General features: G+C 36.5%; 1 protein-coding gene across 5 annotated transcripts; it reads right to left on the reverse strand.

Moving 5' to 3' along the window:
• Nucleotides 1–36: 36 nt before the first annotated feature.
• On the reverse strand, nt 37–25,821 carry CCDC18 (coiled-coil domain containing 18). 5 transcript variants are annotated; one of them, XM_055814865.1, is made up of 26 exons: nt 25,774–25,821; nt 24,580–24,727; nt 24,249–24,405; nt 23,825–23,992; nt 22,759–22,868; nt 21,799–21,927; nt 19,758–19,854; nt 18,308–18,429; nt 16,468–16,777; nt 15,020–15,123; nt 14,753–14,910; nt 13,903–14,123; nt 13,021–13,131; nt 12,110–12,241; nt 11,213–11,347; nt 10,549–10,626; nt 8,955–9,071; nt 7,465–7,632; nt 6,848–6,990; nt 6,238–6,401; nt 5,201–5,414; nt 4,502–4,601; nt 3,450–3,566; nt 2,845–2,988; nt 1,581–1,690; nt 37–277 (listed from the first exon to the last, which is right to left on the reverse strand). In XM_055814865.1, the coding sequence occupies exons 2-25, from the start codon at nt 24,708–24,710 to the stop codon at nt 1,622–1,624; spliced, it is 3,399 nt and encodes a 1,132-aa protein (XP_055670840.1). In that variant the 5' UTR covers nt 24,711–24,727; nt 25,774–25,821; the 3' UTR covers nt 37–277; nt 1,581–1,621. The 5 variants fall into 5 exon arrangements, 4 of the variants coding, with proteins under 4 accessions (XP_055670840.1, XP_013154493.1, XP_027642331.1 ...); XM_013299039.3 differs by lacking the exon at nt 25,774–25,821 and adding an exon at nt 25,231–25,551; XM_027786530.2 differs by lacking the exons at nt 3,450–3,566; nt 25,774–25,821 and adding an exon at nt 25,231–25,354.
• Between the last annotated feature and the right edge of the window lie 22 nt (nt 25,822–25,843).

Consider the following 25,843-nt stretch of genomic DNA (forward strand, 5'->3'; position numbering starts at 1 on the left):
AAAATGACAGCTGAAATAAATTCCAGTAACTCAAGATACTTAAAATATAAAATTTATTTCTCAAGAACAAATTAAGGTGTTATTATATCAAGGCAATCTCAAAAACAGTTGGAAAAATAAAGGGGTTGTCATTTACTTTAATACAAATAACCACATTAATTATTTACAAATACAATGTTAAAAATTCCTCTTTGACTGCATGATAATGTAGCCAGTAACAGCACATTCCTGGGTTGCTGCTTGTCCAACAGGCAACATTTCTTCACAATTCGTGCCCCTGAAACAAAATATCTACGATCAGAACCTTCCTTTAAACTTCTTCACTCAATTTACCATATCTAAAGCCATTTGTACTAAGACGTTACTCTTCATTAATAAGATTTATCTCACAAATTCAAGAAAACTAGGCTGCAGGTCTCAAGTCCATGGCTTCTTTTTCACATTCTGCCCCCTAGACCAAAGTTATTAATGCATTTTTGGTCACTGTTCTTGTAGTTGGAAATTTATTTGCTTTCAAAATGAGCAAAATTTACAAACTTTTCAACACATATTAAGTTCCAGCATTTAAGTAGGAAAATATTATGCAGAATATTTTGAGAAGAAATCTTCATACGCAAATCCCTGTAAATATTTTGTACAGCTTAAAGGAGCGCTGTCTTTTGAAATGACTCCTCTAGGCTTAAGGCTTCATGTCAAACTGCATTATTGTGTTTAAGTTCCTAAAAAGTTATGTTCCTAACTCCTCATGAAGTGTTCATAAATACCCTTTTAACAGCATCAAGTGGAAGAAAGCCTATGAACTCCAACAATATGAAGTGAGGAAAATCTTATCAACGTTAACAGTTTCTCTACAGTACACAGAAATAAATGCAGCCAAACAGTATGCTTGGGGTTGAAGGATTTTTTGGTTAATTTCTAGGGGTTTAGCTTGTTTTTCCCGCTTTAAAACACAGACTTACATGCTGGACAATTATTTGACAGTTCATTCATAGAAAAAAACCAGTAGTATTAGGTGATCAACAACATGGCCTATCTAGTATATGATACACAGCAGCTATGTTTACATTAGCCAGTACTGTGGCACAACAGAGGCCATATCAGCTACTAATATTTCGTACCATCACATTATACTACAGCTCCTGTTAATGATAAGTAAGAAGCGATTATGTTGTATCTATTCATGTTTAGCTAGATACTTTATGAGGAATGCTATAAATAGAGTACACAGACCTATAAGTAGCACATAATAAGCTTACAGCTAATGAAAGATTATTACAATAACTCCTAATTATTTTTGTACTATGTATACTTCTACAAAAGCATTGTAAAAATTACTTTTTAAAAAATAAAATCAATCTTTATAATCACTGATTTTTTCTTACTTCACTTACCATTTTTTATACAATTGTATTTTTCATTTCAGTAAGGAACTGTGGTCACAAAAGATTAATTTGCTGTAAGTAAAATCTGCCCCCCCCCCCCCTTTTTTTTTTAATAAAGGGAATTACTTCAGTTTCCCAGAAAAATGAAAAAGCTATTCTGCATGTTCAGTAAGGTATTCCTTTACTTGGAATACTTACATATTCTAAGGGTAGCAGAGTGTTGTATTACTGCAAGATCTTCAGTACAGATTAAAGCAGAGTAAGAACAAAGAATGATTCAACTGAAGAATCTGTGACCTGGTTGTTTCCTGAGTACCAAAAAGGCAGAGCGGTTCAGGACAGAAAGCAAACCTATTTAACAGTTACTTCCCTGAACTGATACACTTCCTGTAATAAGTAAGGAAGGTGGTGTATTAAGGGGAAAAAGAACGAGACAGACTATATCCCCAGGCAACACAGACACACAGACACACACACACACACACAAGCACCCTTTTCTCCAGATAGATTAGGTAACTGCATTTTTGGAACTAGGACAGAAAGTTTAAGTGGAAGATTGGTCAGTTAGCAACATGTTACTAATGGAGAAAGTCTTTTCTAACGTCATGTTAATATATACAAGTTTTAAACAAAGAAGCAACCATATCATATTCTAAGTGGAGTCAGAACCCCTCTGCAATCTATCTCATATTTTATGCAGAATGCTTCTGAAATCCAGTGTTTTAGCTACTTCACTACAATGAAAATAAACTTGAAACGTCATTTCCTTCACCCCAAGTCTCTAAAGGAACAGGACTGAAGGAGGTCTGTTTTCAAAGCCTTTCTTCTATCATTCTTGGGCCTCCCCCTAATTGATATTCCTTAGCATAATCAGAATGGCAGGAGCCATTTCAGTTTTTTTACCTCTAGCTGGTGAGCACCTTTGACTGAACTTATTCCTGTTTATTTCAGATTGCATTTGTACTTCTAGTGATTGATTCATGCCCCAAACTAAAGATATGTATCATTTATAAAGTAATATTGGCTATCTATTCCATCCATACGCTCCCATTCACTACACAAAAAACCTCTCTTTGCATTCCTATAAGCATGCTAGATCTCAGTGCTCTTTTGATGCAATTATTTTCACAAGATAGATACTCAAGTCATAGGAAGCTCCCATCACACAGCATATTGTTTCATTTCTTTCTAAAGACGACCATGTTCATAGCCAGAACATTGGGTTACAGAAGATAATCTATTAAAATTTATCCACAAAGCAATTACATTTCTGATTTTTATATCACTAAACTGGTTTAACTTTAGAGGATTAAGATTCAGCAAACACCAGGACATAACATACAATTACTTGGGGAGAAGTAATGATGCTTATTCTGAAGAGACACCATATTGTTCCTTCTAAGCAGTCACAGTAATGGCATTATAAACTGATAATTTGTTGTGTGTCTAAGGAACATCTTACCTTTTCAAGAGCTTCTAGGCTCTGTTGTTTTCTTACAACTTTTTTCTTCAGCTGATTTATTTCTTGATCTCTCTGGAGCAATTCAAACTCTTTTTCACGAAGCTCATCTTTAGAATGCTGGAGTTTCTTCTCTAAGCTCTCCATCTGAACAGAAAACGCAATTAAATCAGAACAGATACTTTACTGAAATCAGGACTATTTATAAAACCAAAACCACTTACAAACCCCGAACAAAACTCATAAATACTGTCAGTATTACCTCTGACTTTGGATTCCCTTGCCAATTTTTTATTGTATTTTTATTTTATCAACATTTTCCTTTGTCAAAAGAGCGGTTTGGGAGCTGTATCATATCAAGTAAACAAATAAGATTTTAATTTTTATACTGTTACATCCCTGCAAAATTTTTAGTTTTAACTGACAAACATAAAATATTTTTGCTGGTACATTATTAAGGTACTTCTTTCCCTCTCCCTACAATAAGGAACCACTTTTACTCTTCTAGACTAAACCTGGCCAGCTATTGTGTCCCAGGACCAGACTTTGTCTTAGAATTAGCTGCTCTTTGTTAGTGAAACTGGGTTTTTAATTTAAGCAAGAATTACCTGTTTATTGCATTCCTTAATTTCTAACTCTGACTTCTCTAAATTGCACTCTAATCGAATTATTTGTTGTTCCATCTCTCCCCTATGTTCACGAACTGTCATATCCAACTGTGTAATCTAGATGTAGAAAAGGAAAAAAAGGAAATACTTTATTTTGAACCGGTATGCTGGTTTAAAATAGTAATATTAAAAAATATGACAGCAAAAGGAATGAAACTAATCCTTTGTAGTCTCAAGAATATTCTCTCAAGTAGTCAATATAAAAATGCACCCTAGCTATCACATTTAAAAGAAAGAGAGGGGGAAAATGGGGAAGTAGTCTGTAACTGAACACATTTTGTACTCAGATACACAGAACACAAACCTAGTTCTCATTTTAAATGGAATGGAATGAGTAGCTCATTATCCATCTTGTTCGGAAGTGCCAAATTTTGCTGAAGAAAAAAAAAAAATCCTATTGTTTCCAAGAATTCCAGGAGCAGCAGATACAAAGACTGCTAACTCTTGCAGGAAATAGCTATTAAAAGGCTAATTATAAGTGACAGAAGAATAGTTTTTACATGATGGGTATCAAATCCTGAAGCCAGACCAAAAGACTGCAAATATTTCAGGTGAGCTACAGAAATTTATTCACAACAAAGATACTGTTTCATATTTAGAGGCTGCTATAGAGCTAACGAAATATGTTCCAGTGCAAACAAGAAAAGGCATCTATCATCTCCAAGCACACTTCAGTACAGCTCCTTCATTTTATCAGCTTTGACAATAGTTGTCCTGTAACTTTACCACTAAAGAATAATTATGGGACAGGTTTGCATGAGGCTTCTGTTCTATCACAATAGTAATCTGTGATCCCTTAGGGGAGCACAACCCTATCTTCGTTGTACCATAAGGCTTCAGTAACATACAGCTGGTTTTGAGGTTGACACTTTGGCTGTATTAACAGTAGTTTGGAACGATAGGCAAAGGCGATTAAACCTAGCAGGCTCTTTATAAGTTATCTACTACACAACAGGAATAACTATCAGTAACATACTCAAAAGTGATCTGACCTGAGCTGCTCTCTGTTTCAGTTCCCAGTTCCTTTCTTTCAACGCTTGGTCCATGTCAAAGAGTTGTTGGGTTTTGTCTTCAATTTCTCCCTTGCAGTACCTGAAATTCTCATGTTTAATTGCTTAATGCACATTCAGTTGCTTAGCTTCAAGTATCCAGTTTGAAAATCATGAGAACTATTACTTACTTAAAGCCAAATTACTCCAAAACGTTGATCAACCAATTGATTGCAAAGAAAGGAACCCAAATAGAATAATTCTGTTAACTATATTCCAGATGGAGATTTCCCAATAACCTCATTATTCAAGTTATTTAATTGGTTATCAGGACAACATGTTCTTAAAAAAAGAATAGTACAGAAGAAAATATTGTTAATTTATGGTCAGGAATGAAACTGAACAATTTCATTATAAAAGAAAGTAATTAATCTTATGATTATTTCACAGCTTTGGGAAATCAATTCAGAAATTATATTTTAGCATATATTAAAACAGAATTCCAAAAAAAAGAATTCAGCATCACTTTTCAAAATTTAAGTGAGCTGAGGAGCTTCTGTATCAAGTTACCTTACAGCCACAAACCACTTAAAAATCAGAGAGCTGCTAAGAATATAAAAAAAGACTATCCAAACTAGTCGTTACTCCTAAGGAAAAACTAACACAACTAAGATTTTCATGATGAAAAAGATACCACCTTACCTGAGCTCAGTTGTTAGATCCATAATAGCAACATGCTTCTCCTCCAGAGAGGACTGTGCATTCTGTAACGCATCTTCTAATTCCTGAAGCCCTGCTGAAGTGATTTTTAATTCTCCATGGGCGTTCTGTAACGCAGATTCTAGTTCTACTATTTTCTGTAAGGCTTCCCTGTGGCAAGTCTCACTTTGAAGCAGCTTATCTTCTAAATCTTTCACTATTTTACACACACAAAACACAAAATGTTTGATCATCAGTAAGTTAGGGTCTTTATGCAACACCACTGCCTGCTAGGAGTTGTGGTCATAACTCATTTTTAGTATCTGTTTTTAGGAAAATCTAGAAAAACAGTTACTTCTGAGGTTATGCAACAAGCTTTTCATGGCACTTAAGTCTTTCTATTTCTATTCAGCTCATAATCTGCAACTGACTTGAAATATGAGGATGTATCTAAAAGCATTTGGCCAAGGAGAAAGTACAGAGACAACATACTAAAGGAATATGTAGTGCTATGAAAAATGCAAACAGACTTGCTAGTCTGCCTCCAGTTTAAAGGAATGGTAAAATTAAGTTAAATGGAGGAGGTGGGGTCCGAAAGTTTTTTATTACTATAGACCCTCTTGTGGGCTTTTCTGTTTGTTTTAAAGAGCTGAATTTCTGTGAATAGCATAAGTCTTTATTAAATCTGTGTGTATTATTTGATTACCACATTAAAATCCTGCATTACCAATTTACAGGGAAAACTATTTATTCATTTCACCTAGGATAAAGATACATCCCACAAAAATAAGAAATTTCAAAAGTATATTAAAAGAAGTTTGAGGGTTTTCTGGGTTTGCGAAGGGGCGGGTTGTTTGGAGGTGGTTTTTTTTTTTTTTTCTTTTTTTAAACTATGGAATTACCAATACATTAAAAAAAAAAAACATTACTTTCCTGTAATTGACCATGAAATGGGGAGAAAAAGGAAAAATGTTTAATCCAATACATATAGAGAAATAGCATGATAAAAGGAAGCTTGAGAAAGAAAATAGTGACATTACCCTCATTTGCCTTTTCATCAAGCTCTGATCTTGTTTCGTCCAAAGTAATATTCAACTGATTTATCTGCATTGTTTTGTTTTCACCCTCTTGTTTTAATTGCACTACTTCTTCTTCCATACCACTAAGTTCATTCTTGCACTGCTCCATCTCCAATTTAATTTGTCTAAACAGAAGCAACAAAAACAAAATGAACCTTGTAATAACAAAAGCAATACGTGTGTGTCCTTACATGCTCCAAGATTTGTGAATAAAATAGGAATAAAAAAAGGCATGTTAAGTAGGCTTTTCTTGCAATCAAAACCATATTCAAGACTAGGAGAGCTTGGTAGATTATATTATCTAGAATTGCAAGCAACTTGATACATTTATGAATTGAATTGCATTATGAAGTGTCATCTTCAGGCTAAATAGTTGCCGGGACACACATTTAATTCCATTGGAAGACTGTTCCAGAAATTCATCCCTCTGCTAGTCAGAAACTTCCCTTCATTTCCAGTCCATGCTCATACCAAATTTTAGAACTACAGAGCGGAATATCATTTCAGGCAGCAATCTTCCTTACTGATGTCCCTGTCTGCAGGATACACCTCTCAGTTATTCTAAACCTACCCGATTGTATTATTAAGTTCATCCACCTTCTGTCTGTTTAAATATGCTTCCTCAGCAGCCAGGTGAAGTTTCTCTTCTACCTTTCTCAACTCATCTTCTGCATATGCTTTCTGCTTCTGAAGCTCTTGTTCCAAATTGGATACCTATTTAAAATGGTATTTTAAAAGTGTTGGTACTTTTAAGTTACATACCAAAGAAATATACATCCTTGCCTTGCAACTCAGATAGTGAATGTTTTAAGAGTGGATTTCTTTATTGTCTAAAATTGCATGTAATTTAAGACTAGATCTTTGCAGTCACATTTGAAAGACAAATAGTTTCTAGTAAATATAACAAGATTCAACCATCTGAATTTGAATACGCCTCCCCTTAATTGCAGTCTAGGGTTTGATTTTCCAAATACTTTGCCACTAACGCTAGAGTTTCTGATAGCACAAAACCTGCCTTCAAAAAAAAAAAAAAAACAAATCGCTAAACTCTTTATCTTAGACAGATCTAAAATAGTAACAATCAACTCAGTTATCAAAGAAACATTCAGCTTTTAAAGGTATTGCAGAAACATATATAAAAGTATTTAATTACTGATCTTTATGTAGATATTTCTCACCATACTGTACCTGTTTTTCAAGTTTAGTTTGACTATCTTCCAGTTCGCCATTTCTAATTGTTTCTTGCTGTAACATTTGCTGCTGATGATGCAAAGTTTGTTGTAGGAGAATATTTTGTTCACTTGTGTCCTGAATATTCTGATCTTTTAGTTTTATTTCTTTCTGTAAATAATAAACCTGAAAACACATTTTTTTTCCATTACAACAAAACGTTTTTACTCGCACTTGCATCAGCTACTCTTATTTTTTTTTTTTTTAATAAGCACAGAAGCACACCTATGATTCAATAAAACTTCTGGCTCTGAATTTAGTTGTATTACAGTTTCAACAGTACAGAACACACCTCATAATTGGTCACTGAGTGGTGCTTAATAAAGTGAGGAAAGTAGTAACTTACCAGGCCCAGTTTTTGACTTCTTGCTTTCTAAATATACCTTAACAGGTTAGTATTTCAAAAAACATACATAAACAAAGGTTTACCATTTCTAAATCACTGAACTACATTTCTCTCTGTCACTCTTCTTTACTTCTCAAAAAGTCCTTTTTTTCCCCTTGAGATTTTGTTCTTAGTCCTCCCCTTTATTTCTTCCTGCCTCTATGACAATAAAAAACAGGAATTCTGAGTGCCTAACTTGTCACATGTTGAATGGTCTGATTTCTCAGTGTTGAGTGCCAAGAATCTGAGGGGGGTGGAGTGGTGGGGTGGTAAACAGATAAATAAATAAATGTCATTAACTGCTCATCCCAAAATGGAAGTAGTGACTCTGTCACTTATGAAAACGCTGGTCAAAATTACAAAACCTCACTTGCTACCCTTGAGTTTCATATACAGTATAAAACCAACAGTTTTTAGGGCTTAGAAATCAGCAATAAGTATCACAAGCATATGTGCAACACAAAGCACAGATCTCTAGCCAGTTCCTCCTGTGCAGGGTCTAGTAACCTCCGCTGACTAAAGCCTCTCTCTCAGCAGGTAGGGCAGTACTGACATGAACAGCCTACTATGATAATTACCTCTTGTGGTTAGGCATTTCCACAAATAAAAATTAATTATATTAATAATATTTAAACTTAATTCTTTCTTGCTTTCATGTAGTAGTGGAAAGCACAATAAAACCCAGGGGCCTGAAGTAAAATTTTCTTATGCCCAGATCTTCTTACCCACTAGATAGTGAAACACAAATCAACTGTGTGCACCTGCATTTGCAATAGTGCTCTCTATTCCTTCCCAAGATCATACTTTCTTTCACTTAATTCTGATTTTGTTATTTCTTTTAACAATTCATTTATCTTGGTACTTCTTTTCCCTAAGCTTATCCCGTGTTTCTTGGTTATGATTTTCCCCTTTACTCTTACAAACTGTAAAGTCTTTTCTCAGCTTCCTTCCTATTCAATTCCTGCTGCAAATGTTTTGTATTTTATTTCATAAACCTTCAGATTAAATCACTCATAACAAGTGTTCTCTGCAATACAGAAGAGTTGTTAAAACAAGCTGTTACCTCTTCAGACTTGTTTTTGAGCTGATTTTCAAATATCTCCTTATTTTCTTGTGACTGATTCAAGTACAGTGCAACTTCTTCCTTACATATGTTTAGTGCCAACTCAAGTTGTCTCACCTAGTTGAATATAACAGATTACTTAAAATTGCATGGCATGGTTTTTATTAAGTAGTCTAAAAAAAGTGTTAGAAAACATCTGCAAGTAAAAGGTCTCAAAAGCTAGATTTTTATGTGAAGTATTAAAACAGACATGGAAGATCATACTAAACTTTAAAACTGAAATAGTATTCAGAAATTAAAATTAATTGTGAAATTAAATTACAATACTTTAGACTGTTTAAATCAGATGAGACTATCAGTTATGAGAAAATATTCCACTATTTGTCAGTAGCTAGAACTTAAAAGCAAACATATGCTCAATACCAAATCAATCCACCACATTTTATTACATACAAAATTGTACAAATAAATTTGGAATGATCATATGTAGGTTATGACAAGTCTTTTTCAAAATAATATTCAGACCTTAATACAGTTCCTCTCAGAAAGCTACTTAACAGCAATATATTTTTTTTTTCATTTCTGCACTGAGAGACAGTACCTCAGTTTTACCAAAAGGGAAAGGAAAAGCTTTTAGTAATGTCAACACTGTTAATCTATTATACCCTTTTATACTGATTCAGATCGGTGTAATCTCTAATAAATGTATTATAACCTTAAATAGATAAAAATTATAATGAACAATTATCCATATAACAATTATAATGAACAAACCCAGAGATCTTAGGCCATAGCAATTAAACTTTTTTTAACTGTTTGATTTCAATGCTAAGACGACTTTTCTCATCAGCCAGATTTGTACTGAATGTAGCTGCAGATTAGCTCATCAGTACCACCATTTCTCTAAAACATATTGGACTGTATACCTCTCTCCCTTCCTGAATTCAAGAGCTTTTTGAAAAGTGATAATGGGTCTTAATTTTAAATCTCTGGAAAACATCCCAAATACTACAAAGCCACTTGGACAGAAAACTGGTCCAACACAAGTTCAGAATGAGCACACTACCAGCTAAGTCCCCAGTATCTTCTCCTAATGATGTCCTGAAAATTTCACATTGTTTGCCCGTGGTAAATCGCCACACAGCAGTGGTTTATTAAAATAGTGTTGCAAGCGCTGCATGGAAAACATTTATCAAGCAAACACTAGCAAGAGGTATAGATGGCTAAAAACATGATTCATAACATCACACATGCCTAAAATATATGCTGTATCTAGATCAGAAACCTATATAACATTATCTTTATTAGACAATGTTTTACTTCAAGAGTACAACAAGCACAGATCTGCCCTATTTGTAAGTACAGTAATTTTATAAAGAAATTACACATTGCACAATCTCTTACAGCAGGTTTTGCCATACTTCTTTTAATTAAAAAAAGGAAAGACTTCAGGTTAATGACTTATGAAATATTTACATGAGACGAATTTCTATAAAGCAGCCGTAAAATAGTTTTTCTATAGAGTATAAAAGGAAATACATCATTACTGCAAACTTTAAAACTATTCATTGAAAATTACAAAGAGCTTACTAACTTTGATTGTTTCTTCTTCTAACTGACTTTTCAGCATCTTCAGTCCTTGATTTTTCTTGACATTTTGATTTTCCATTTCCTGTTTATACATGTATTTTTATTCAAGAGAAAAAAAGGTAAATATAGTAACAGTAATTTAACTAATAAAACCTCAAACTCATGCTAAGAAGTCAGAGGTGTGGTGTGGGGGCTGCATGTGTGTAGATCAGTGTATTTAAAACACAATTTCTTGTATGCTGTATTTATGTACATCATTCTCTGAAGTGAATTTGTTCCTGATAGGTGTCCCTTAATTTCTGCTGCTGCAGAATATAAATAGAAATAAAACACAGCCATAATTGAATATTCTTGATTTTCCACCTAGAGCAGAATAGATGCAGTTGTTCTTTTTCCAGATCTCTTTCCTTTGATTAGAGCAAGAAGCCCAAAGAGCAAGCCAGAGGCATAAATAGAATGCTGAGATAGAAAATAGTGAAAGGTCCTGAAGTTTGTACAATATATTAGTAGCAGCAGCAGGTGGAACGGCACTAGATTCAGTCAATTAGTCAAACAAGAATTAAGAAGCAAAACACTAAGTATCTTATTTTCTACAATTTTTTCATGTGTTTATGGATATGTTTTTCATTAGTCACCTGTTTGACTTGCATTTAAAGAGTCAAACTTACCTTTCTGCTTTCTGTCAGCAACCCATCCAATGAATCAATGTGATGCTGTTTACGTATAACATCTTGTTGCAAAACAGATATTATTTTCTCTTGTTCAATGAATTGTTGATGTTTCTTCTCCAGCTGTGTCTGAAGCTGTTCATAAGTAATTCATGGTTATTTTAATAAGCTTTTTCAGAGAATTTGTGCATATGAACATTTCATTCTGTTCTATTCACCCATCACTTTAAGAAAGAAAAGTAAATACATTCCTGCCATCAGCAGTATTCACAGCCCTAAAAATATCAAGAAATCCCAAACACTTAATATTGTAAAACAACAGGAGAATCAAGAGAATGAGGGCAGGCAGAATGTAATTGTCTGTCATCAGCCAAGACAGCAAGACATGCATACCTTCTTCAGTGAAAGATGACAAGCTTTCTGAACAGCTAGAAATAGCCAAGGTTATACTTCTAACCACACAAAGCAACAGAATTATTCTCTAAAGATGAAAAACCTACCTACAGCTCCCCCTGAACACAGATGCTCATAAGGCTCAGGCTGCCAGAAGTTCAGCAAACAAGACAATATTGTTAGAAGCTGTCATGGTTTAACCACAGTAAGCAAAAAAGCTATACTGCCCCTCCCTCCCCCCCCTAAATATTTGGAGCAAAGAACAACAGTATTCTTCATAAATCCCTATTTCTCTTCAGTTCAGAAGAAAAGTGGATACGAGTATCTCTGAAGGAAATCATGAGGTTGTAGTGTTGGAAAATTAACTAAAATCAGGGAATGTAGGGAGAAGAGATAACTGTTTAACTGGACATCTGCCTCAAATACCAAGACAAAGAATTTAACAGAGGAAAAACGTTACTAAGTATATCATTTATACATAGTAGCACACAAGGAAAGCCTTACTAGTTCAATCAGTTTCTCCATCTCTTTGTGCTGCTCAAGGTGAGCCAACTTTTCCTTTTCAAAAGCAGAAGTTATCTGCTCATGTTCTTTGCTGATAGCTGTTTCCAACTCATGAATGCGTCTGTTTTTTCCCTAGGAAAGAGCAACAACAAAAACTACTTAATTTGGGCTGTGATATTAAGAGGTGTTTTAATTGATTATAAGGTTCCTAGATTTCACAAAAGAACAACTCAGAAAATACTCCAGTTACAGCATGTTTCATAGCAAAGGATTTCACACCTACAAATTATATAGAGTGTCACTAAATGCAGCCACTACAGAGAGACAAGGTGTCTGCCCAGGTGGACTGCTGGCACAGATTACAGCAACCAGAGCAAGGAACCTCTGACAAAGAAAAAAATTAATTCTGTGTTCACATGGATAGATGGAATCTTTAGAATACAGTTTTCCATTTGAAAGGGACCACATAAATAATTTCGTTTTCTAGCAACCTTAGACCTTTCCCAAAACTAACAAATATTGCGTAACAATATCCAGAGCAGAATTTACAGTGCTCCAAGCATTAGATCATCCTTTTCACTTATTACCATTTAGAAGATATTCACAGGTCTACACGTATCTCACTGAAACAAATGGCAATGCTACAACTGATTTCAATAGGACCAGATTTTCATTGCACATATCATCACAAGGAAAAAGTAACATCCATTAGTAACTTACCATGTTCCAAAGCAGGAAAAAAGTGTGGCTTACCTGAAGCAAGATTAGGTTTTTAAAGACTGCACAGACTGTTAGCAGATCTGAAAGTCTATCCATTTTGAACACGTGGAATTAATACTGGTGCAACTTGAACTTTAATCTCCATTTATGTCTTTCTACATAAATATAGTTTCTCACTAAGAACACTTTACCATGAGTTCCTGTTCCAACTCTGTATTTTTTGCGGCAGCAGCAGAATAAGCAATATTCTTTATTTCCAATTGTCTCTCAAGTGCAGAAAGTTGAGAAGATTTCTTTGTTATCTGGAATAAAATATGGCACAAAACAGCACAAAGACAACAGTTTCAAGTTCATTCAAGTACTTGTATATACTTTCTTACCAGCAACTCCATTTTAGCTACTACTATTTCCTAATATTCTTAATTATTTGTTTGGTTGGTTTTGTATCATCTATTAAACCTTATTACGTACAGAGAAGAATTCAGGACATTTTACCTCAAATTTATCCAATTAAAGATAACTATCAGTGCCATATGAATGGATTAGCTATTACATACTTATTTATAGTCACTAGTAGGAAGTATTGCAATTCCCATTACGCTGGAATTGTATAAACACATTAGCACCAGAATGGAAACATTAGCATTTTAACTTACACAACCAGAGAAGAAATAGCTGAAGCTTAATGTCTTTTTGTGACTCTCTGGTAATGATCGTAATCTCTGGCAACTGTACTAACTCTTAATGCGGAAAAATACAACTGTTTCTTCAACATCTTTTTCTTAAGATTACACATTAATTCAACCATACCAAAGCAACAAGATCGATTTATGTGGAGAATATGCACAAAATAGTAGTACTAAAGCCCACTAACGACATCAGCTTTAAAATGAGATTTCTGGCGTCTAACAAAGTAAGGCTGCTATCTTAAGCTTTTGAGCAAGCAGAAAGATTTCATTTCCAGTTTTTCTTAACTAAGCCAGGTTTTAAAAGTTAATATGGCAATTGCAGTTTTTCCATAACTATCTTTGATTACTGAACTAAACAAAAAGTGACATTTTTTCAGTACTTACTTCTTTCTCTAAGCTACTAGTTTTTGAAGCCTTCTTCAGTAGGTCTTCCTGTATGATTTTAAACTGACTGGCTCTCTGATCCATGCTGATCTTCAAAGAAGAATTCTCATCATCTGCTTTTGTCACTTTAGTACGTAACTTTTCTATCTCCTTCTGGAATCTTTGCCTCTCCTTTTCAAATTGTTTGCTGATAAGTTCCAACTGTTGACATTTTCTGCTCTCTCCAAGTAAAAAAAATAAATTTAAGATTAATTTATAAAAGAACATAAAAACCTGCACTCAAGCAAACAATCATACAAACCAAAGAGAAGAGAAATACAATTTGACAGCATTCTAAATCTTGTATGCATTAGTTCAGTAACAAGACTGTTTATTTCCCCCCCTAACATAACAAAGCTGTGACTCATGGAAACAAATACCCCCACAAACAAACAAACAAAAAACCCTGACAAACAAACAAAATAATTGAAGAAAGCATCACTGTATAGATGCCCTGAAGTAATTTCATGGAGCAATTCTAACAGTAATTGAACGAATACCTGCAGAAATTCTGCAACAGCATGCATAACATCCATAAAGAAAAATGCATGGTTCTATTTCAACACAACAACTCATAGCTTGGCTATTGCTGAACAAGAAACATAAATAGCAAAAGGAAGAATAATAATGTGTCTGGAGAACAAGACAATATCCAGAATTCCATGGTGGCAAATGCTGCCTGTTCAATCAAACTGTATGCGTTAGCTCACAGAGATAAATTTCAAAAACACTAAAAAAATGATTTAAACTCCACCAAAAATTCCTATTCTGTGGATTAATCAGAACTGCACAGCTGTTGTGGTAAGCTTACCTCCTTGACTTCTGATCAATTTGACAGGCTCTGTTTCCAGGCCACATAACCCGCTATTTTCTTGTACTTCTTTACCATTAGAAAGATGCTCAGCTCCAGTACAGACAAAGTTTGCACAAGGTTTTTGAATTTCTGCTTCTTTCATAGCCAGTTTAATGCTATTATAAAGGAGGAAACAATTATTTAACATTCTTTCTACATGCTGATTCTAATACCACCTTATCATCTGCCTATTCTTGCTGTAATTCAGCAACCAGAAAGTTATACCTTAGGTCTGCAATCAAAGGTTTATTCAATTCACAAGAAGATTCAGAGACACCTTCTTCTCTTAAGGAACTGGAAAGCTGGTGTTTCAAGTGCTGCCATTTAAACTAGAAGTTAAAGGAAAACAAAGATCAATGCAAAACCAAATTGCTTCACAGTGTGATTAATTCATGTGTTATTATACTAGCATATAAATTTTAAGATACACACACCAGGATGTTAAAAGTTTAGATCACTTGATCATTATTCTCCTAAGCGCGTGCTTGCAGAGCACTGCAGGTTTGTCTCACATCATAAGTAGAAATTATAGGTATTAAAAGGCCCTCTGAAACAGACACCATTCCTTTCGGTATCTTTGTACTGGTACTGAAAGCATGAATGGTTTTGCTGTGAAAAATTAAATAAATGAAGATACTATCAGTAATTCCATGTTTTGAACTTCTCATATCATGCTTCCTTTCAGATTTTCATGATTGCATCAGATATCTTGGTTTTTGAAGTATAAATGTGAGTAGCTGTAATGAAAAAAAATCAAAAGTATGCTTTCTGTATGCTTTTGGAATTGCCAAAGTGACCTCAGCTGAAGAGAATGTAGTAATTCTGTATAAAAGTTATGTTTTGTGCTGTTGTGACCATAGACATTTATTTGGAAGGGCCTTAAAATTGTTCTAGGGCCCTTTTTGGAAAATGCATTTACATTTTCTGGGAGAATTTGGAATTATTCTAGTAATGTAATGAAATACTCAGAAGCCCTCTAACGTGAGGAAAAAGTGGTATTGAATGCAATCTGTACTCCTGACCTGAGATATCTCCAGCCCTTCCCAACACTTCCTCCCATAACCCCAATCAGTTCACAACTTTGGGTTTTTTATATGGTTCTTCCGCCATTGCAGTCAGTTTAGTGATAAACTTCACTAGTACAATCTTCAGGCTCTTAAGCCAGGGTTTACCCTAGGAAAACAGAAGTTCATTTGCAGCCAGGGAAGGTGTGCCCTCTCTTTCCCAGCAAAAACAAGTTCCTACAAACATCTCTCCTGCTCTAGTTTTTCTAGTGCTGAGGTGGATACATCAACTCTGCCTGTGTGACACAATGTGTCTGCCATACAGGAAATGTCATACTGTTCTACTGGGAACCACTTCTGCATCATATAACGGGAAATCATCACATTTTAGAGAACAGACATAATACGAAGAATCAATACATAGAACAGAGGAACGGAATGTTAAATGCTTGCTGATCAATCAATTCCAAAGCACCAATTCCTTGTTCTTTAATGAGAAGACAAAAGTAAAATATTTAAATTAAGTAAACACGTCATCCATGCAACTTGGAAACCAAAGACATTTTACTCAGATTATTTCTCAAGAATGTCACAGGATTTCCACACAATGCCTATTAGAATTGTTTAAGACGCATAATACAATTTTTAAGGATTTATCAATCACTGTACCTCTTCAGGTGTACTTAAAGACAGCTGGGAAATGATGGTTTCTAGTATGTTGAGCTCTTCCTTTGAATCTTCAACTTCTTGACAGCATAACTTCAAGTGGTTATGTTGCTGTGCTGTAAGCGCTCTCAGCTCTGCATTTTCACTTACTAGAGCATTTTTCTCTTTGAGTACTGTTTCTTTTTCACGAAGTTCACTCTCAAGCTCAATGATCTTCTGGTCAGACTGAGTCAGCATTGATACCATTTCAGTGTTCTTTGCCTCTAGAGTCTTAATTTCTTGGTTTTTGTCATGATTCTCTTCCTTTAGTTGTCTAAAAAAGTATAACATTTTAAAGGTATAGCTCAACATATTTTAATTTTTAGAAGTACTGGAAGAACACACCATAACTATACTCTTTTACTAGCATCCTCCCTCTCAAAACCTAAGATTACCTCTTTACAAAGGACAGAAAAGTTTTCACTGCTTTACTAAGCTTTCACTGTTCCTAAGGACCAAACTGCCGTAAGCAAACAAAAGGAGAGAATAAACTAGTTCTCATTCTTAAGCAACTTAATAAAGTTTTAAGCAATATCACAAGAGTCACTGCTAGGAAACAGATCAAGGTGGCTTTAATTGTGCTGAAGCCAACGAAACTTAAGAACATAATAAAATAAATATATAACAATACCTAAAATCACAATATATGAAAATAATATACTAAGACTGAGCTAGTTCAGCATTCTGCCACTAACAAGAGCAGGAGGGGTCCCATTTCTTCTCTCCCCTCATACCTGACTGTACCATGAGCCAATTGTATTTTTAGCCCATCACACATCAGTTACTTTTTAAGGTACCTGTTGGTTTAGCAAACTGAATTAGCTCAGCAAAGGTCCTGATGAGTGCCAAACCCAGTGCAAGTTAGCAGAGAAAAAGGGCAGTCTGCAGGAAAGACACACTCTCAGCAGCAGCAGAGCGCTATTAAACAGGCTCAGGCTAGTGTAAGGGTGCTCACGCGCTGCTCATCCCTGCCAAAACTGTTAGAGAAGAACAAAGAACAACTGTTAAGACAGGAATGTGAGTGTGGACAGCGTGTGTGAATGGACGATCGGAGAAGGTGTTTGTCCAAACCAGCTAAAGACAACCAGCTGATGGTTGTCTTCCCTCATTAAAGTAATGAGGGAATTAACAAAAGAATTCTGAAACAAAGGGGAGTTCAGCTTGGAAAGAAACATACAAGGAACTTAATTTTTAACAGTGGGAAAGGACCTTGGAGTGGGAACAGAAGAGCAGTCAAAACCTGGTTTGATAATTCCATAAAATGCAGCCAGCATCACAACCCCTGTTCAGGCCTGAGTGCAGCTTCCCCATCTGATGCCAACAGTATCCTTCATTCTAGTTAGGGACTGACAATACGGTATGCAACAAGTAGGGACCCACACCTGGAAGCGTAAGGGAACTCACAGGGTGCTTTCTCACTGGCATTTACATTAGCAGGCAGAACACGTACACATAAAACCAGAGAACCCACATCTCCCACAGCAACAGCGTGCAACCAAAGGAAGCTGTGCTCCCAGAGGACTTGATGATGTGCTGCTTGTTATGGTGAATATGTGACAGCATGTGGGATTAGAATTTTTAGGGATTAGTTATACAAAGAAATTTTAAAATTTGTAAGTGTATGCTAACATTTTTTAGCTGTATAGTATTGTAGTTTGTCTGTTATATTGCTGACACTGACCTTAAGTGTTCAGTGACGCTGATCCTGATGTGAACTACGTGAATTGAGCAGCACATTCACAGTGACAGTTGTAATGTGCAATTTCTTCTTAAATAACTGTATGTTTAAAAGCCTTTGTGTTACCTTAATTGCTCTTCTAGGATGTCGAGATCCTTTCTGTAGCTGACACATTTTTCATTCAACTTCTCTTTTTCTTTTTCACAATTAATTAAACGTTTTCCCAAGACTGCTTCTTCAGCTTTAACCTTAAAAAGGAATTTTTTTTCGTTACTGGACAATAATGTCTTGGTTTCAGCTGGAATAGAGTTGATTTTTCTTCCTAGTAGCTGGTGGTGCTGTGGTTTGGATTTAGCGTGAGAATAGTGTTGATAACAGGCTGATATGTTCAGTTGTTGCTAGGTAATGTTTAAGTCAAGGACTTTTCAAGTTTCTCAGGCCATGTCAGAGAGAAGGCTGGAGGGGCACAAGAAGCTGAGAGGGGACACAGCTGGGACAGCTGACCCAAACTAGCCAAAGGGATATTCCATACCATAGAATGTCATGCTCAGTATTGGGAAGAGCTGGCCGGGGCAGCCGATCACTGCTCAGAGACTGGTTGGCTGTCAGATCAGCGGATGGTAATTGTATTGTGCATCACTTGGTTGGTTTTTTCCCCTCCCTTCCCTTTGGACTTCATTCTTCTCTCCCTGTTTCATTACAACTGTTATTGTTTTATTTTATTTCAAATATTAAACTGTTCTTAACTCAACCCTCAAGTTTTACCCTTTTCCCCAGTTCTCCTCCCCATGTCTCTGGTGGGGAAAGGTAGTAAGCGAGCAGCTGTGTGGTACTTAGTTGCTAGCTGGGGTTAAACCATGACAAACAATTATCTAAGATTACATGGCCAACCGTGGGGTTTTTTTTGAAAGAACACTATAAAGACTACGCTGTTTCTTTTTTTCTTTCTGGTAAGCCTGTAGATAATTCTACTGCTCACTGTTGTGAAGAAAAGCAGAAGAGCAAAGAAGTTTGCTTTTTTTCTATCATTTGGGAAAAAAGAAATATTTTGGTTTAATATTTTAGGGCAATCTCCTTCCACAAGAAGTCTAATCAAATAAAAATCCTCTGTAAGAGCTAACTGTCTCAGGCCTGTATTTTCTTCTCCCACAAGGCAGGGAGCATTAACAATTTTGACCACTGGAAACTTAGGAGGTGAATTCATTTTCATCTTAGCTCTTCTCTAGGTTGTGTTTCATTGAACAGATTATACAGATGGAGTCAAGAGTTCTTTTAAAAGGACCATATACTTCTGAAATGTAAAATTCCCAGCTAGCAAGCAAGAGACAGAATAAACAGCAGTAGTATTCGAATACCTCAGATGCAGGCTGTCCAGACTGTGAGCAGTTTAAAACTCAGTAACAGAAGTTGTCACCACAAACAGTTGCTTACCCTGTTCCACCTCTCCTAGAACTTTGCCACAAACAAGCAGAAACAACTGACCCACTGGTGAACCCGTTGCTGTTAGCTGCCTAGCTTATTGGAAGAAGCAAAGTCCTAATAGCACGGCAAAAACAAGTGAACAAAAAATGCTCACCTTTTCTAGTTTTTCAGTTATTTTCCCTTTATACCTTTTAAAAGCCCTTATCAGCTCCTCCGCATTCAACAAAGCTTCATTTCTTTGCTGCTCTGCTCTGCAAAGTATATAAATTTTAAAAATAATAAATTTCTGTCATTGTGTAACTATTTCCTCCAGTTACTAAAAGCAACTACTAAATTCATTGTTCCAGGTGACTTCCTTTCTTCCAACTTTGCAAGCCCTAGATAAAAAGTTTCACAAGGCATAAATCAATTTTAAATATCATTTTTGCATATTAATATAAACAAAATTCCAATAAGACTAAGAATGTAAAAATCAACGGGTTTGATTCCCGGTCAAAAGGGGTTTGATTCAAAGCCTCCTCCTCCTGTCTCTACCAGTAAAAGCCTGTTTTAGGGAATGGGGTAGCAAGTATGATAAGGAAGTAGAAGATAGCAATGCTCCTTAAAATTCAAACTGCTTAAGGTGAACTAGAAAAGATTTTGATACTGGAAGAAGCTCTCATGATGAACTCAAAGGATAAATTATTTGGAGGATACTGAAGAGATGGTAAAACAATAATAACAAAAGAAGCTGAGACTGGGATGATATTATGCGAGCAACTGTTGAAAGCAGCAACCCCGACCACCTACTATCTTGCTTTATTACTCCATGTGCCTGACCCTTTCTTACTTTCCCTTATTGTTAGTCACTAGGGAAGAAGTTGGAACAGTTAGTCTCAGGACAGCTCAGTGTGCAGCCTGTTCAGGACACCCAACACAAGCACACAAAAATTACCACTGCTCAGTAACATTTGTTTCTCTTCCACTAAGGGAACTGTGGAGACAGGGCAAGTGCCTCATCTGAGTACGGCCTACCCTCAGACTGGCATTTCTCAGTCCGAGGACCACTGCCCATTTGGAGATGACAAAAGTATTCAGAGAAGAGGACAAAGGAATTTTAGAATAACAAACAAAACTGTGTTAGTTTAAAGCATTTCAGTTTGTTGGCCAAAGAACAGCAAGTGGTCATAATTACTGATAAGAAGCAAACTGTAATAATTGTTAATACTAACCATAAGGCCATATGTTGCCTTTAACACCTGGCAGAAGTTTCATTTTTCTAAAGCACTAAAATATTTACATTTGCAACTAGTAACTAATTAGAGCTAGTTCCAACCCTACACGCTCTGAATGAACAGTGAACATAAATCAACACAATTCCTCACCAGTAGCGCAAGCCCCACAGCATTTCCATTTGTCTAGCTACAGGAAGGTTAGAGGCAATTTTATGGGTAGACAGACAAGCCAAACAAGAGTTTTGCATTCAGAAGTCTCATGAAATGCTTTCCTAAGTCATTAATCCAGTTATTTTTTGCCCCAGATAATACAGTTAAATTAAATGGGCAGGTAGGAATCTTTTTATTTATTCCTATCATTTCTTTAAAATTACATTTTGGAGGTCATAGGATTGTATACAGCAACTTCCAACAGTCAAAAGAAATTACCAAACCCTCCCAGAAGCCACACAACCACTAGGCTAAAGGAGACACTAGGAAAGGGAAATGGGGATTGGGATGGAATTACAGCACCCATTTGAAAAGTACCATATAGACAGGTAAGATTAAGGATAACGTAAAAATGTTCTCTCAATTAAGTTCTGCTTCTGTCACTTTCCTCACACCAATCCCAATAATACAGCACTCAGTACTGCTGAATACCAAGTGCTGAGCATATACTGCCGGTTCTTGCAAGACAAAGTCAAAAATAGTTCAGGAAAAATATGTTCTGAATACATTTCAGCTCTCCACTGTACAGCTATTCTGAAGGGAAAAAAGCAGTGATAAAGCTAGTGTACAGTATCAGTCTGCAACTACCAGCAAATGTCAAGATTTAAAAAGTACCTATTTAAATAATAATCTTTACACAGTATTTCCCCTTTTAAAAAAAAAATCCTTAACACAGAAATAATTTGATTCCACAAAGTAAACATCTGCTAATAGAAATAAACACTTATGCACTATTATTCTGTATTCAATTTATTAAAGTTATTTAGCTACCTCTTTCCTTGCTTGTTTTGTTCAATTAACTCCATTTTCAGATTTTTATAGTCCTTTTTATATCTTTGCAACATGTCTTCTCTTTCCATTGCTGTTTTCTGGCTTTGATCTAGTTTATTTTCTGCATCTCTAGCAAATAAATAAAGCATAATTAAAAAACAGGAACTTTTTTGTAAGGAAATTACATTTTTGTTGTTCTTTTCTGCACATGATGTTTTGAGAAATTCTAGTCAAACACGCTGCAACTCTCAACACTGGGTTTGCAACACCCATAGTCTCCAGATTACCCAGGATTACGTCTGCCGTCGCATCCAAACTCATCAATAGGTATTGTGACTTCAGGTCCTGAGATCTGAACATAGAAATCACCATTTTTCTGGCAATATATGACTGGTCAGGATACACTCGTGGGGAAAAAAACCACTTAAATTAAATATAAGTACTTTCACTTCTTTTGTGAAGACAAACTATTGAGATATTAATTGAGTATTATATAGCATGAGGTTGTAAGATAAACTGACAGCCAGTTATGCCTTCCTGACAGCCTGAGCACTGTTTACATTAGCTTTACTTCAGCATTTGCCATGATTAATATATTAATGAAGAACGACTCTTTTATGCTACACGCTGCACAGTCATGTATGAAAACACGTACACTTTACTACAGAAGGTAAGCAGTCATGTAACATACAATCACTCTAGTCAGTTATGAGGGCACATTCATGTTTAGCATACATTATAAACTGCTTTCTTTTACCAGCCTTTACTTTTTCTCCATTTCCTGAAGTACATGCAATACCAAAAAATCCCTGTACCTCCCTCCTATAAATGGCTCCAAAATGAAAGTTTCAAGGCCCAGATTACATAACTCACACAGTACCAGCAATTATGTCATCCTGAAAGATACTTGACTAGCAAGCAGACCACAATAACATGTTGATTTAAAAGTATGGTTATTACCTCAGAATTTTATCTTGAGCTGAAACTTCTGCTTCCAAGTTTGCGATCTGTTCTTTCCACTTCGGAATGCTGACTAAATGTGTACCTAAAGTCGATTCAAGATATGAAATCTGAAATACAAACATATTTGGGATTTCATTAACACTTGTATATACACCTTCACGAGAGACACAAGAACAGTCTACTTACTGAACGACATAGTGCTCTTAACCTTACTGTAGAATATGCTTGTTAATCTACACAAACTGACCTCCAATTTTCTGCTCATTTAGCATCCTTCCAGTTCCCTAGCACCATTCCAGTGTGATATGCTTCTCTAGCAGTTATTTCTTTACGTGTTCATCTTTTCTCTCACCTTTCCCCAAAAGTTTATATACTACTACCTGTTCTTTCCATGCCAGACAGTCAAACATCTGATCTGTTTATTTGTACTGTCTTGGAGATAACATTCCTCAAACAAAAAGCATTAAGCATAGCTATTTTTTTAATGTTAAATACAAACTAAATACAAGAAGACAGTTGTCCTGAAAAGGACTGTACATACAACTGTAAATTAAATCAGTAATGATTTACTAGATACAATATTTCCTTCCAACTCACCTTCACTTTTTCAAAATAGCAGTATTAATCCAACCTGAAAGGCCAACATCATGCATTTCCTAGACAAATGACTGCTGTGCCATTGTTATTCACATTAATCTTCATGTAGTTCAGACATGTGAATCTACAGTACTAAATACATTAGTGAATTATTTTCTTACATAATGTATTCTGCATTCTGTGACTTAATTACAGAATTAGATTTAGATTAAACTTCGGAACATGAGAATTGTTTTGCTCGTGGAGATACAGATTCCAAACTATTCTGTTCCAAGATTAAAGCTGAATACCAAGAAAAAATAAAATATAAAATTTTAAAGTTTAAATATTAAATTTAAATAGATTCAGACAAGACAAAAAATAGCATGTTCTGCTTGGAATTACAGACTCAGAAGTCAAGGTCACTGGGGCATTTTTGGGAGGTTTGAGGTTTGTTCTTTTTGAAGAATACACTAAAGACACATACTTTTGTTTTTGACTGCATCAGTTCGAAGTTCATTGTTTCCACCCTGTTCTTTAGACAGTGGTTCTGAGAAACCAAGGATGCATTTTGCTCATGAAGGACATTCAGCTTCTCCTTGAGATGTTCATTTTCTTCTGCACTTTTATCAGAAGTTGTGGATACTGAGTAAGACTAGACAAAAAAAAAGGGGGGGAGGGTTATATATATTTAAACATACAGACGTTTATATATGTGTAAGCAATATACACATCAATGGAAGCTCTACAGAACAACTGTATTTAAATCATATGTTTAAGAGCGCTCAGTTGATACAGTTGCCCAAAGCAACAGGTTATCAACTCCAAGCACTAAAAGCAAAAAATATTCTTAAACATAGCAAGAAATAGAAAACCAAAGTAATATAAATAAGTTAAAGTATAATATTTACTTCAGATTTTCTTTGAAAATCCTGGCAAGATGTTTTAATAGCATTCTTCTCACAGTTGGAAAAGCGTTGACAGCTGCAATTAGGCTGAACAAGGTCCTCCAAAGTGAAGTCTGCAGCCTCATGGAAGCAGCGACCATAATGTTCACTTGTACCAGTGCTAGAAGAGGGAGTAAAAAGTTGCTACGCTGTTTTTCCTTTGTTATTTTTAAATTGCTTACAAAGAGTATTCAGAAGTAAAGCACAACAATTGCTACTTACAATAATCCATTATACTGAACAAGGCAATATAGACTACAAGAGACAGGCTGTTCTCATTCCCAAATGCACATACCTGGAAAGCTCTTCCTCTACAATTTGTAGGCTTTTTTCAGTTCTCTTCAGCTGACTATGTAATGACTGTAAATTTGCAAGCAGGTCTTCATCAGCAGCACTTGTAGAGCAAGTCCACATACTACATTCCATTGGTACCACACATACCGCTAAAATATTTAATATTAAAAAACTGTTAAATGTATGTGAATACTATTTGCAAAGACACTTTTAAAGATACTGAATTAAGACAAACAGAAAAAAATGAAGGGGGGGAGAAAAATACAGAAAAGGAAATACCGAGTCTCCAAACGTACACATACATTTTGCACACTATCTTTTCCCACATTCACTATGTAAGAGTTACTCTGTACAAGTTGTCTTTTTTGAGAAAGAGTTCTGCTTGTATGCATTATGAAATACGAGAAGCTTCATAACTTGTGATTTATGAAAACTGGAAAAACCTGCTATATACATCAGTTGCCAGAAGTCTCTTTCTATAACCTGTCTCAGTTACATCAGAAGGGTCGTGCAACCGGCAAGGCACCCGAAACGGTAACAGGACCACCCCCCGAACACACAGCGCTGGCCTCGCTGCCCAGCGGCCCACGACACCAAGCAAACCGGCGCAGCGAGGGCCTGGCGGCGCAGAGGACGCGGAGCCGGCCCTCACCTCGGTGAAGGAGACTTCGCAGACCGAGCTTGAGAAATGTCGCCGGGAAACGGACGGACGATTCAGAGAAACCAGCGCTCCCCGGCGAGGCGCCGCCGCCGCCCGCCTCAGTGGCGCGGGGGTCCTCCCGCCGCCCGGCTCCGTAGGCCGAAGGGGACCGGTAACCGGCCGGCCGCGATCCCGCCTCAGGATCCCGCCGCTCCGCTCGCCCCAGCCGCAGCTGTCCCGGGCCGACTGGGAGCACTGGGCGGCGGGGCCCGCGCTCGCAATCGTCGCACCTGTGGAGCGTCCGGCAGCGAAGAGGCCGCGCCGCGGAGGGCCTAGGCTAGCCGGGGCACGGGGCACTCGCCCGCTTCAGCGCTCTCCAACCGAAGACCCGAGGCCGCCAAGCGGCCGCCCGCCAGGAGTGGAACAGAGAGTAAAGAAGAGATAGGAAGAGCCTACCCCCGGGTCTGAGGAGATGCGCCTCGACAACAGCACCGGCTCGGCCGCTCCCTAAGCCCCCACTGCCCGCTCCGCCGCCACCCTAAGCCCGGTCCTTACCCGCTTCAAACCGCGCGGGCCGCCGCCGTCGAGATCCGCCCGCTCGCCCCTCCCCTCCTCCCTTCGCTCC

The sequence above is a fragment of the Falco peregrinus genome, chromosome 10, assembly GCF_023634155.1.
Source record: "Falco peregrinus isolate bFalPer1 chromosome 10, bFalPer1.pri, whole genome shotgun sequence".
Taxonomy (NCBI): Eukaryota; Metazoa; Chordata; class Aves; order Falconiformes; family Falconidae; genus Falco; species Falco peregrinus.

Coding starts and splice junctions, on each gene's coding strand:
- CCDC18 (XM_055814865.1), bottom strand. CDS start 24,710: ATGGAATGTAGTATGTGGACTTGCTCTACAAGTGCTGCTGATGAAGAC. Junction 5,415..6,237: donor TGATGAAAAGGCAAATGAGG/GTAATGTCACTA, acceptor TGTGTAAAATAG/TGAAAGATTTAGAAGATAAG. Junction 1,691..2,844: donor GCCTAGAAGCTCTTGAAAAG/GTAAGATGTTCC, acceptor TTTGGTACTCAG/GAAACAACCAGGTCACAGAT.